General features: G+C 48.1%; 1 protein-coding gene across 1 annotated transcript in view; it reads right to left on the bottom strand.

Moving 5' to 3' along the window:
• Mthfd1l (methylenetetrahydrofolate dehydrogenase (NADP+ dependent) 1 like) overlaps positions 1–11015 on the bottom strand; it is a 192652-nt gene extending 181637 nt beyond the window's left edge. Inside the window, exons 1-4 of the mRNA XM_015996812.3 lie at positions 10406–11015; positions 4440–4524; positions 2987–3037; positions 2847–2900 (exon numbers count right to left, since the gene is read on the bottom strand). Coding sequence (XP_015852298.1) covers positions 2847–2900; positions 2987–3037; positions 4440–4524; positions 10406–10644 — 429 coding nt within the window. The 5' untranslated portion in view covers positions 10645–11015. The remainder of the gene's footprint in view (positions 1–2846; positions 2901–2986; positions 3038–4439; positions 4525–10405) is intronic.
• Between the last annotated feature and the right edge of the window lie 2882 nt (positions 11016–13897).

Here is a 13897-nt window from a genome sequence, read left to right as displayed (position 1 = left end):
GAACAGGAGCAAAACTGTGGTTTGCTGCAAAGATCCTCAGAGGGAGGGAAGCGTGGAGGCAGGAGCCTGCCTTCATCCTTTCCCTTATCAGACAATGACCTTTACCGGAGATGCTGGGTCAAAGAGATAGCGGAGACTCTCACTCTCAACCTCTGTGCACAGCAAAGAATTACCTTTCCCCATAGAGTCTCGATAAGACTCACTTCATGACAGTTACTACAGACACAGAAAGACAGACCACAAAAGCATACTCCCATCTCACCAGTGACTGGCCCACCTGCTGGTTCCCACTGACCAAGCCAAACAAAATGCATGGGAAAGCAACCTCTGGTCAGGCTTTCTCCTTCCAGATGCCTGAACTTCGGGGTACCCTCAGGCTGAACAGGCAGACAATGACCCCTGAAAACAGGCTGGCTTGGGGTTGTGGTGATGTATTGTGTCCCCCAATATACTGTGTCTCCCAATAAAATTTACCCGAGGATCAGAGGAAAAAACCAGCCACTATATTAACATAGAAGTCAGGCAATGGTAGCACACAATCCTATCGCTTAGGAGGCAGGGATCTGTGTGGATCTCTGTGAGTTCAAGGCCACACTGGGAACAGAGCCAGGCATAGTGATACATGCCTTTAATCCCAGTACTAACCAGAGGTCTGGAGGTCTGTAGGACAGACAGAAAGTGACAGAGCTGGGCAGGAAGAGGAAGTGATGTAGCTGGGCCGAGAGAGCAAATGAGAGAACAGAACAGAAAGGCACATAGGTGTGGGTAGACAGGAAGTAGCTTGCTTTGGAAGCTGAGGAGTTGGTGAGGTGAGGTTAGCTGTGGCTTCTCCTATTCCTCTGATCTTTCTCAGGCTTTAACCCCAATTTCTGGCTCCAAGTTTTTTTTATTAATAAGACTATTTAGCAATTCGTCTACATTGGGTAGCGACATTCTCTGATCTATTGCCATCAAGCCACTCCCTCGTTCCATTCCTCACATATAGACTTATTCCTCTCTATAAAAGAAAACTGATTCTGCCCAACCCTGAAGGGGACCGCAGGTTACTTCATACTCTAAGGTTTTCGGTTGCTCTTCATCAACTGTGATACAAAAAACACTCAAGGGAAAGTTCCAGAAATAAACAATTCATTAGTTGGAAATTGTGCACCTCACTGAGTAGCACGGTGAGATCTAGAACCAATCAGACACGGATCAGCCCTCTTGTCTAGCATATCTACACTTGTGGGCGGGACCTGTTCCTTAGTTACACAGGACTCACCTGAGTTCCCAGATCAGCTGTGGTAGCTTCACAGTGTTAGTGCTTAAGTAACTTTTCTTTTACTGAGTAACCGTGCCAAAGCATGAGAGCATCAGTGCTGGTGACTGAGATAAGCCAAAGAGGAGCCACACAGTGCTACAGGGTCTGTACTACTGGCAGTCTGAGGTATGTGCTGGGTGTCTTTCCCTGCCCTAATCATCTCTGTATCTAGCAATGATCATTATGAACACAATGAGTGGAGTTGCTTTTGGTCCTGGAGAGAACGTCACCATGACAGGTAGAGTTGACTCCACTGTGGTGACATTTTATTTGTGCTGAAAAGTGGTGACATTTTATTTGTATGTTAATAAAGAAAGTTTGCCTGGAGATCAGAGGTCATAGGCAGCCATAAACAAAACTCAGGTGGTGGTAGCACAGGCCCTTAATATGATCACATGGCAGGCAGAGTCTCTGTGTGTTCAGGGACACAGCCAAGTGTGGTGACACATGCCTTTAATCCCAGTGCCAACCATAGAGATCTGGAGGTCTGTACAGACAGGCAGTGACGGGGAAGTGAGGTGGCTGGGCTAAGAGCCAATGAGAAGGCAGAATAGCAAGGCAATAAAGGCACAGGTTAGACAGGAAGAAGCTGGTTCTCTTGGGACATGGTGAGCTAAGGTTAGTTGGTGGCTCTCACTATTTCTCTGGTCTCTATGGCTTTCACCTCTGTATTTGGCTCTGTTTCTTATTTAATAAGACTGCTTAGAAAGTCGTCTACACTCCACCCTCTACAACTTGGTGGTACTCTACAGAGACGCTAGAGCAATGGGAAGGAAGGGCTGTGCTTCGCATGACTTTGGGATGCTTTTCCTAGCAAGTGACTGTTGATTCCCCAACATCATTCATGTCTTCCCCCAACAAACAAACAACATAAAACCCCAAACTTAGTTATTCCGGATTCTGTGATTTGAGGTTTTCTATCCCGGGAATCCTAATCTACACCTCCTTGCCACAGCCAGTCAGAGGAAAGGTAGCCACAAAGGCTCCTGCCCCAGACCAGGACCATGGCACACAGTCCAGGTCTGTCACATGTTTATGAGGGCTACTTCTCCCACACTTGAGATGACACTGGGGAATGATGCTCACAGGCACAACTAGAGTGATGTGGCCCAGGATGGAAGTTCTGTCAGCAGTTCCCAAAATACCAATGAAGGAGCCTCAGAATACTAAGCCTAGAGAGGCCCTTGAAGATCACCCTGTCCTGTTCTAACGTCACATCAATAAGACTATGGTGACCCTGAGATGCCAAAGGAATGGTCCAAGGTCAAAGATACTGCTAGGACAGAGCAAAACCAGAGCCAAGTCTCCAGACACCCCCAGCCCAACAGTTTTCTCATAAGACGCTGCTGCTTCTACAGTGAATGAACAGCTACAATGACATGATTTCCTAGCTTGTCTTCAGTAGAAACCAAACGGAAGGGAGAGAGGTGATCAGATCTCTTTCTCCTGGAAACTCAGCCACAGGAGAAGACTGAGCCTGCACCCACCACTCCGGAAGAGGCTGATAGGCCCAAGGAGGAAAGGAAATGAGCTAGGCTGACATTACCTCATCCTCTCCGCTGTCTGGAGGCAGGCAGATGTGAGTGATGTCTAGACCAGCCTGAAAAGGAACACAAGATTCTCTGTCACCACAAGAGAATATGCTGTTAGGAATTCTAATAAATTGCTAAAATGACCCGTTCTCACCTCCTTGGCCAAATTCTGGTTTACTTCCTGCATCAAGCTGTCACCGCCTGCCTAAGGGCAAAGGAGCAAAGGAGAATGTCACAGCATGAAAATACCTTGACAATGTATACCAACCACAACACAGAGATCACGTTGGTGAATACAATGAACACAAGTGACCCGAATACAAAGATGCTAAGAAAAAATACAGAAAAGACTCTTATTGCCTTTGGAAATTGGGCTAACAGCTGGGATTTACATGCATATTAATTTCTTGGACTTAAAAATTACACCATTTAAAAAGTGACAGACTGCACGTTATAGGATATGCTGGTTTGAAGGAGAATGCCGCCCCATAGGCATATGTTTGAATACTTGGTCCCCACTTGGTGGACTGTTTAGGAAGGATTAGGGGGTGTGGCCTTGTTGGAGGAGGTGTGTCACTGCTGGTGGGCTTGCATCATTCCCAGTGTGTCTTTCTGGATCCTAGTGGAGGTTCAAGATGTACTCTCCCAGCTGCCCTTATCTCCATGCCTTTGCTCTGTCATAGACTCTAAACCTCTAAAACCATAACCCCAACTGGATGCTCCCTTTTACAAGATTCCATGGTCATGGTGTTTGGTCATAACAATAGAAGGGTAACTAAGACATGGAGCATATAAGAATGACATCATCATAGCCAGCATCACTCTCTGTGAAACACCAAAGACGGGAATTTGGATGCTTGCGTCTGTATACTTAGGCTGAATGGCAACACGGAACCAGATTCCCAAGAAGTCCAAGGTCCTAAACCAACTCCCCTGCTGTGGGGAGATGTGGAAGCTTTCCAAAGGATGCAGGTCACATGGAACACAGTTCCATAGTCTCACAAACCAAGGTACCATTGGCCACCATGTGGGCTGCTATTCTGATACTGGAAGAGCCTGCCAAGCACCACCATAAGAGGCCAACTACTGGGCTGAATTGCTTCCAGGCCTGGCCCATCCTGTTATTTTCCCGCACCTGCCACCACACAGGGATGCCAATAACGCAGTGCCAACTGCAGCTCAGGACCAAAGGGCTGCAGCCAAGGAATAAACACGGGATGCAAAGTCCTCTGACACACTCGTGACTTTTGACACTTGGGCTGTAAAACATTAATATGCACCTGCCACTACCTATTTGTCTTCCCCAGAAACAAGAAAGGACTGACTTGCAAGCCGTATTTGCTAAGTATTCCTAAGTGCATGGGGGTTAGTATCTATCGTGTCCTGTGATTTATGTGGCTACACCTCCTGACCTCAATGCGCCACCTATGTGAATCTCAGAAGGTTGAGTGATTCCAGCAGGGCAGTGTCTAACCTGTACACATAACAGCACTTGCCACTGAGTCCACTGCTATGACAGGACATCCGCCTGGTCTCTGTTCCTAAGTATTTGCTAAATTGCACTGTAAAAAAAAAAAACGTAGGAGAGCACCATGGTCAGCGCTTACCTGGATAACAGCAAGGACTGGCTTAAAGGCAGGGTTTTTTTCTTGCAGCAAAGTCAGAACTTCTTTGGAATTGTGAATGACCTCTCTATACGGAGGAAGAAAAACACCAGAGTCATTTCTTCGTTAGGGATTAGAAAGGACGGGCACAGTGCGTCTCCTTACAAAGCCTGCTACTATGAGTGAACCAGACAATGGAGGGAGATGAGACTGAGCATGAGGACAAGACAGGGCACAGAGGCATCAAGGACTGCTGATGCAGGCAGTATGTGCCCACACAAACCCGTAGTCCCGGCTCTAGGGAGGCGGGTGGGAGAGCATTGCGAATTCAAGGCCCCCCTGGACTACCTGGTGAAACCCTGTCTCGGAAAACCAAAGAAATTCAAAAGCATTCAAGCCAATTCTGGATGAAATGTGACAACCAGATTTTTAAAATACATAGAGGCAAACCAGGTACATGTGAACATGAATTTCCAAGAGGCTAAAATTTTTCTCTTGTCGTGTCCAAGTTTACTATAATAAAAAGTCTGGAGCCAGTGAGGGGACTCTGTGAGAGAAAGTGCTTGCTGCCAAGCTTGCCAACCAGAGTCCATCCTCCGGACCCAGATGTACAAGGAAGGAACTGACTTGACTCCCAAGTCGTCCTCTTACACACACACACACACACACACACACACACACGCAAATAAATAAATGCAATAAAAATTTTAAAGTCTTGGTTTCTACTCTACCCAATCCCATTCTTTCACCATATTCCCTTACTCCTCCCCCTGGAGAAATTAGTTAGGGGTACGATGGGAAACAAAATGTGGGAATGGTGGTGGCTGAGTGGCGTAGGACAAAGAAATGGTGTCTCTGGCTACATTCCGGGTCCCAGAGTTGAAAGGAAGGATTCCAAGACAGAAGAGGAGGGGACGGAAGAGGGAAATTACAGATGCAGGAAGCCGAGGATGCTGTAGCTTGTGGGGCACCTTCTGAAGACTGTGTTAGACTGCTGGGACCACTTCCTCTTCTGCAGGCAGTCTCGCTCCGAGCCCAGGGAGGGTCGCGTTCTCCTTCACAGCCAAGCAGAGGAGAGGCACCTCTCAGATGTGCAAACATATATAAATATGGCAGAGCCAGGCTTCCTTCTAGAACTTTCTAGAGAAGTCACTTTGGAAGTCACCATCACCTCTACGCCATGTCTTCACTGGCACAGCTCCAGCCATCTGCTCTGTTTCTCTCTCTCTCAAGGCAGATGGAAAGGCTACTCAAAGCAGTGCCCAGTTTCAGTGTTAAAAGATTTAGTCGCTCCCAGGGACGGCGGGGTGAACCTGGGACCTCACACAAGCTAGACGAGCACCGTAAGGCACTGCCAGCTCCAGGCCACCTTTAAATACTGTTCTCAGTGTTAATTACATGCACCTAACAAGTTTCAAAAAATGAATGAGTCTCAGCCAGGTGCCATCCATAGTAAGCCGCCCGAAACAAACGTCTCCCAGTTTTCAGAGTCGTGGCTGAAAAATGTTAAGTGGAAGGTGCTAAGCACTGGTGCAGGTGGACACAAGAAGCAGGGTGCTCAGAGAACCACAAAGAGTTCAAAACTTGCAGCAGAGTTAACCTTCCTACCATCACAGACGCTAACCGAGCTAGGCAAGTACGTATTGCTGGCAATGATCTGTTTGGACTTTGCTTTTATACGCTTGGGACAAAGCAGTTCAGTCTCCAGGGAAGCAACTTCATTATTGTGCTCATACAGGAAAGATTTGGAAGAGTTCACTTCTCCAGCGATGGGTGACGAGGGTTTCTATGCCACACGGTCGCCCAGCCTGGCAGAGCAGCTAAGTTACTAGGAGCCGAGCTGGGTCCATATTTTTGCTTGGTCTCGGGAGGTACTGTAGTGTGAGCACCAAGCACATCTGGGCCTAAGAATCCTCTGTGGACCATGATAAAAATCAAGGTTCCGCCTCAGAAAGTCTTACTCAATACACTGGCCTGGGGCCCAGGAATGTATCATTTTAAATTAGTGCCTGGGGGTTCTGGGGCATGGCCTATGGATAAACAGCCAGGCCTGGCACTCAGGCCTCCAGTATACTAGAGAAGCCTTCTATGGAGGCTGGCTTCCTCACCTGTGGAACAGGTAGATTGCAGTGGCTCTTTACCTTCTTCTTATTGTTTAGACACATTGTTTTTCCTGCTACTAAAGCTACCTGTTTGGATGGGAAATATCCCCCCCACAGTCATGTGTCTGAATACTTGCCCACCTGCTGCTGTTGCTGCTGTGAAGGTTGTGGATCTTTAAGGAGGTGGGGTCTTGCTGGAGGAAGTGGGTTACTGGGATAGGGCCTGGAGGTTTCAAAGCCTGGCCCTACTTCCAGTTTATTCTTGCTCCTGACTTGGGATACAATGTAACCAATTGCCTTCTTCCCCCCTCCCTCCAGCTCCGAGCTTCTGCTGAGGACAAAATTGAACTATGGGCCCAAACACACCCATCCCGACTCCCTTGGGTTGCTTTTCGTCAGGTTTTGGTCATGGCAACCAACTTTTAAACCTAGGAATGCACAGCAAAAACCCCTCCTGTCTTGCTCACCCTCACCCAAACGAAAGGAGCATTTCAATAGGTAAGCTCCATAGGCTTAAAGGCTTGGAGAGTTGGCTCAGCAGTTAAGAGCACTAGCTGCTCTTCCAGAGGACCACCATTCAACACCCAGCACTCATCTGGGGGCTATCACCTGTAACTCCAGTTCCAGAGGTTTGGATGCTTTCTTTTGGCTTCCAAGGGTACCAGGCATGTAAGTGGTACATAGACATACAGGCATGTTAAGCACCCATACACATTAAAAAAAAAGTTGTCAGACAAAATAATTGGGTATGGGCAACTAGACAGCTACACCAAGGGGGTCCACAATGAAATAATACCACTTAAAAATTGGCTGGGGTGCACATCCACAACTGGCCGTAAGTATCATGTTTCCATTCCTTTCGCTGATTCCTGCAGTACAAAACAATGCAGTGCAAACAATGCAACAAACAGCACCCCAGGTCCAACACACCCAAAAAGTAGCATTAATGTTTCCAAAGATGTGTCTATGCCCTTGTGGGGGAAAACCTCAGTTCTGATGGGAAACAATGTAGCTAAAACTTGAAGCATCCTAAGACTGGGTGGGTAAAGGTTTAAGCTGGTATCTTTTTAATTCTACCCGTTAGTGACAGTGTTGCTATTTCTGCCCCTACCACCAACTCGGTCATCTCCGCCTGGCTAACTGCGTAAAGCCTATGAGCTGAGCACAAAGCTGCCTTGTCCTAACAACCACATTCCTCCTTCTCCCTGTGGCTAGCTGTGGCCACGCCCCAGTGTGGGCGGAAGCAGCTGGCCTTGTTACTGAAAACTACCAATGCTATGCCTGAATGCTGGGACCATTCGTTAACCAAGGTCCACACTTCTCATCTCTTCCAAAGGCAAAAGAAGGATCCTTCTAGGAATATGAAGCTGGTCTCCTTCAAAGACAGTCACTAGTGTTTAGAGAAACAGTCCAGGGTAAAATCAGTGGAGAGCCGTGTCATAACTCTTGGCTTTGGCCATTGGTAGACACATCACCCGTAACAGCTTCCATGATAAAGCTGACCCCAGCTACTTCCTACAGACAGTGCTTTCCCAATCCTCTTTTTCAGTAACAGGATTCTGAGTTTCAACTGCATATGACCATACCTGGGTCTCCCAACCCACTCTCCTGCACCTGGCTGGGATCATGTGACTAGCTTCTGGCCAGAAGAAGGAGGTGTGGACTGTGTTGTGTAGTGAGTAGTGACACACAACCTGGCTGGCAAGGGACAAGACCAGGAATCAGGAGCAATGAGTAACCACCCTGGGGACCATTCTGGAGGCTTTGCTCTGGATATTTCCTTTGGGTGTTGCTATGGAACACTAATCACTCTGTAGCCCAAGCTTTCGATATATGGACCCATGGGGTCCAACGAACAAACTGCTGTCACCTACTCTGCAAGTGTTGGGGGTTGACACTTCCTTGATTCCATAAGATGACAGACAATAACCAGAAATCACAATGTTTCCAAAAATGACCTTTCAGATCATGGCCATTGTCCCACACCATTCTATAAAGGTCGCTGTGCTTCTTGGGGACTTGATGCCATATCGTTTCTGATGTACATAGATGATGGAAGAAATACCATCCTAAGATCTTGCACAGCTACTTACTCTGGGTAACATCTAATCTGATCACTTGTCCACTTTCCAAATCCCACAGGCGTGGGCAGTGATAAATTAGCTGACATGGCCACCCGGCTAACAGCAACAACAAGATGCAATCGATACAAAGACAATTACTAGGTTCAGAGCTGTTCAGGATACGCATTCTAGGATTGCTAGGATAGTATAAAGCTTATGATGGCTTCCTTGAAGTAGGTGGCATTGTGCTTTCCATTTGCAGGTGAAGATGCTGAGACCAACGGCTTGTCCAAGCTCTTACCTAGCTAGTAGTACTGGCACATTGTAAAAAGGTTCCTAAGCACTGTCCTCTGGTCCTGTAGCAGAACCAGGAAACCACCACCCACTAGCTAAAAATGCATGCATGTGCGCATACATTTTTATTTAATTTATGTGTTCACCTATGTTTGGGGACACGTGTGTTGGTGTGTGTAAGTTGACCTGTTGTTCCTCAACAGTTGCTCACCTTGGTTTTTGGAGATAGGACCTGTAACATTGGTCTGGAGATCTTAGACTCTGCTGGGAGCGTGCAGGGGTGGGGGTGGGGGTGGGGGGCTGGCCAGTGAGCCCAGTGATCTGCCTGTCTCCGCCTCCCCAGGACTGGATGACAAGAGTATACCACTACATCCACATGGGTGTAGGGGATGGAGCTTAGGCCCTCATGCTTGCCCCAGCCAGTGCTTTGCTAATTGAGCGATCTCCCTAGCCCGGGCTTACATTTTAAAACAACAGGTAGAAACATAAAAACAAGGATATTTCATAGCATGGAAAACTACAGGAAATTCAAATTTCACTGTCCATAAAATGTTGAATTTTATAAAAAAAAAATCGTGGGAATTTGTTCTTCCTTGTTACAAAAGTATCTATGTGGTATTTTTAATTTTGCTTCTTAGTCCAATAGCCGTAAGTATTTACTCTCATGCCCGTTACACGAAGTTTGCAGATTCTCGTTTATTGTAAAAATAATAACTATTTGTTGAGGGCTATGTGCGACAGTCCCCGGGCCATATATTTTTGCTCATTTAACTGTTTCCACGGCCCCAGTGGGAGCCAGACCGGTAAGGGCTTTCCCGCCTCCCGCAGGTATGTCCCTGGCGGGTCCCTTGCACCGCAGTGGCCCAGTAAACACACTTCTCTGGATAGGGCCTGCTTCCTGGTCTCCCCGGCAGGGGCAGAAGGCTGAAGAGCGGGGGCGGCATGTGGGGACGGGACGCAGACTCGGCGTCTGCACAGATCCCCACTGGACAGAGAATGAACTTTCCAGACAGTCTCGCCGGAGCCCGCGTGTTCTCTGAGCGGCGATGCTCGGGACTAGGCGCCACGACCGCCAGGGCTTCCGCAGTTGAGTTTTACCGGAGCCTCCTGGGGCAGGGACAGCAGTGGCGGGATGGCAGGGCCATCCTCCTTGCAGCTCTCCCGCCCTGGGCCGCACCGCCCCTTTCCTGTCGGCGCCACGCCCGGCGCGGTTGCATCAGAGCCGGAGGCGGGCGACGCACGTGGAGCGGGGCGTGCGGTCCGTGAGGAGCGCGCCGGCCGGGGGATGCTCTCACCCACAGGGTCCCATACTCCTGGAGTCCCTTTCTCCCCCCCCCCCACGCCCTCTCTGCAGCCAATAGCCAGGCGCCCCTAGCAAGTTGGCACCAAGCATTCTCTGCCTCCCGCCCTACGGAAACGGTCCCTCGGGTGTCCCAGCCACCGAGAGCTCTGCTGTCCCATCCTTGGGTCCCTAGTTGGGGACTGGCACACAGGCAAGCCGGACACTCACCTGACGATGGAGTCCGTCCCGGAGGCCTCTGGACTGCCGGGGCCACGGATGCTGAAGGCCTGGCCATCTTGCAGCCGCCGCCCGCGCACCCCCTCGGGGTCATCACCTCCGCTGCTGCTGCTGCTGCTGCCGCTGCTGTTGCTGCTGGAGCTACACAGCTCACGGAGGCGACGCGCCGGGCCCGGGGGCAGCTGCTGATGGCCGAGCTGGCGCAGCAGGAGAGGCAGGCGGGCACTCATGGTGCAGCGGAGCGCGGGGCGACTGGTGCTCGGGAGACGCGGAGATGCGGCGGCAAGTTCTTCCCCGGGTTGGCGAGGCTGGCGCCAGAGAGAGCCAAGCTACACAGTAACGGGCCAGCAGCAGGAAAGACTAGGCTCTTCCTCGTGGGAGGAACAGAGGCCCCTAGGGGGCACTGTACCTAGTGGCCGTGACGTTCGGGGGGCGGGGGCCAGCGGACGCGAGGCTGCTGGTTGGAGTTGCCTGAAAATCAAGGCAGAGGAGGTGGGGCATCGGGGTGGTGCTGAGCCCTTGCCCCGAGGTTGTGAGGCCAACCCTACTGCCTCAAAACTAGGTGACACCCTTGGTCTTCAGAATGCAGCTCACTTTCTGTAGGAGGTAGTGGCTCCCAGTCCAGTTTAGACCAGAAGGAAGGGTTCCTTACAAGGGAAGTGGGAAGTGGCCTAAGGGTAAATGAGTCAGTACTTGGTGTTTGTAATGTTGCCTTTGTGGCCTCCTGCGAGTCACTGGCCTCGGGACTGAGAGTCATACGAGGTTTATAATTTTCAAGGCCAGTGGGAATAAGATTGTAACTTTGTAGTCCCCAAGTAAGGTGGGATAAAATTCGTTCAAGGTAGACAGGTTTTGGGTGCTCACCCTGCCCCGTGTGCTGGAAAGATAAGCCAGTTAACCCTAACCAATGTAAGAAATTGCGGGGCATTGATTTCCAACCGGGAGAACCCGGGGTTGCAGAGAAGTCATTGGTGTGCTGGCAGAGCTGTGAACTTGCCCAATTAAACATTTTACTTATTTATATGAATATATTTATATGAATGTACTTGCCCGGGCCCGCAAGTGGAGGTCAGACGACAACTTGAATTTTTAGGGGGTGGGGTGAGGTGGTGGGCGGCAGGAGTTCTGGGGCTGGAACTCAGCTTCTCAGGTTTGGTAGCAAGTGCCTTTACCTGGTGGGCCATCTCGCTGACACAGGGCTCCTGCTTTTGAATTGCGTGGCCAAGCAGGTTCCAAAGAGGGTGTTATGTAATGCTGTGTATCTGAAAGCTCTAGATAGGGAAGGCCGTCGTGTTCGAGAAAAAAAAAAAAAAGTGCACCTGATTGGAACCGGGAATCACAAAAACTTACTTGCTGTGAAAAATCCCTATGATGGAAGTGAGTCAGACTGTAAGCCATTTTGAAGACAGTGTTTGAGAGGCTGTCTTCACTCATCATCACTGCTGTGGATTGGGAAAGAATCTCAAAGGTCCATATGTTAAGGACCTGGTCACCAGCTTGTAATGTCATTGGCAGATGGAAGGATATTTTAAGAGTTGAGGGCTAAATGTAGGAATTTAGGTCATTAGAGATGTCCCCACGAAAGGGATATTGGGACCTCTCTTCCTTCTTTTCTTCCAACTGCTACCAGGCAAACAGCTTTGTTCCATGTCCACACCCCTCCTTGATGCACTGCCTTGCCACAGACCCCAAAACTACAGGCTGGTCAGCCATTTGTCTCAATCTATGAGCTCATAATAAAAATTCCCCCACCCCTTCTTAAAAGCTTCCTATCTCAGGTATTCTTTACAGTAATGCAAAACACCGTTGAAAGCACTCATAATGATCCAGCCCTGTAGAGTGTCACACTCTTCCTTTAAATTTGGTGACATGCTAAGGTACAATCTGTCCCCTCACCTGCAGGCCAGTCATTTTAAACAACTAACATTATATTTTCTAGTCTTAAACTTTTAAGTGAGCTTTTTGTTTGTTCTTGTATTGGACATTAGGGTAATTTGTTTGAATTATGGGTTACAATGAATTCATGTCAGCTGTCTGAGAAATGACTAATAGAATGTCATATTTCACAGTTTGAACTAAGGGTTGGTCCATTGTGACTTATTTGCAATCTTAATGGGCAATTAAGAAAAGAAATCACGGGGAAGTTCAGAATAACAATGTCTGTGCTGAGAGAACAATTAAGGTAGTTTTACTCAAATGCTCAGAATATTGATGTGGATACGCCCAGAATCTGTGCCCAGTCTGGACCTAAAGACAACACAGTCTAGCGCGAGCCGGGGTGCTATCATTACCCATGAGGAGCATTTAGACTCTTACATAGGGTTATTCAATATGAAAGCCCCTCTTAAAAGCTCAGGTGGTGAAGGCTTGCTTCCCAGCTGGTGGCATGAAGGAGAGATGATGAATCCTGGATTCATCAATAGATTAATTCATCGGCAATATAGCTGAATGGACTGTTGAGAGGTAGGACTTACCTGGAGGAAATAGGTAACTAAGGTGAAATCTTGAAGAATGTATCTTGTCCCTGGATCCTTCTTCTCTTCTATCCCCCTGCCCATCTCTGTCTCCTCACTGGCATGAGGTGAGTAGCCTTCTTAGCCACATGCTCCCACTTCCAAGGCCACAGAGCCAGCCACCCATGGACTTAGCTGTGAGCCAAAATATAACATTTTCCCTTTTAAGTTGTTTCTTTTGGGTATTCTGTCCCAGTGATGAAAGGCTAACTAACATACACAGATATGGGTCACACTTGCACTATAAGAGAATTGTTGCGAGATATTTGATTACACTGTGTAAAGATATGTCACTCTGTTTGGTTTAATAAAAAGCTGAATGGTCAGTAGTTAGGCAGGATTTCCAGGCACAGAGGTTGCTGGGAAGAAGAAGGGTAGAATTGCCAGCTGGATACAGAGGAAGCATGAGGTAACAAGCTTGTAAATTAATAGAAATGGGTTAATTTAAGTTATAAGAGCCAATTAGAAACAAGCCTAAGCTATTGGCCAAGCTTTTATAATTAATAAAAAGTCTCTGTGTGGTTATTTTGGAGCTGGCTGGTGGGATGGAAAAATCCACCTACAGAGAATAGAAATCGAGAGACAAAATTCCCAGGTTTGTTTCATAGACAAGCAGTTGTGACCCCACATTGAGAGAGCTGTCTAAATTTAATGACCTAAAAAGGAAATGCTGCTTTAAAAAAGTCAGTTACAGTAGGAAGAAAGGTCTTTATTGTGTTGCGGTCTTTAAAAAATGTATACACTAATGTTCTTTCCTAGTAAACATGGGTGATTCTGTGTGTGTGGCACGAACACTTGGTGTAGCTTGCGAGTTTTCTCTCCGGGTCCCACCAAGCCCCGGCAGTGCGACAGCCCACTTATGAAATAAACACACAGACGCTTACATTATTTAAACTGTTTGGCCTAATGGCTCAGGCTTCTTGTTAACTGTTCTTATATCTTAAATTAACCCATTTCTATTAATCTATAC

The sequence above is a fragment of the Peromyscus maniculatus genome, chromosome 16 (genome assembly GCF_049852395.1).
Source record: "Peromyscus maniculatus bairdii isolate BWxNUB_F1_BW_parent chromosome 16, HU_Pman_BW_mat_3.1, whole genome shotgun sequence".
Lineage (NCBI taxonomy): Eukaryota > Metazoa > Chordata > Mammalia > Rodentia > Cricetidae > Peromyscus > Peromyscus maniculatus.
This window is presented reverse-complemented; position numbering and strand designations above follow the sequence as displayed.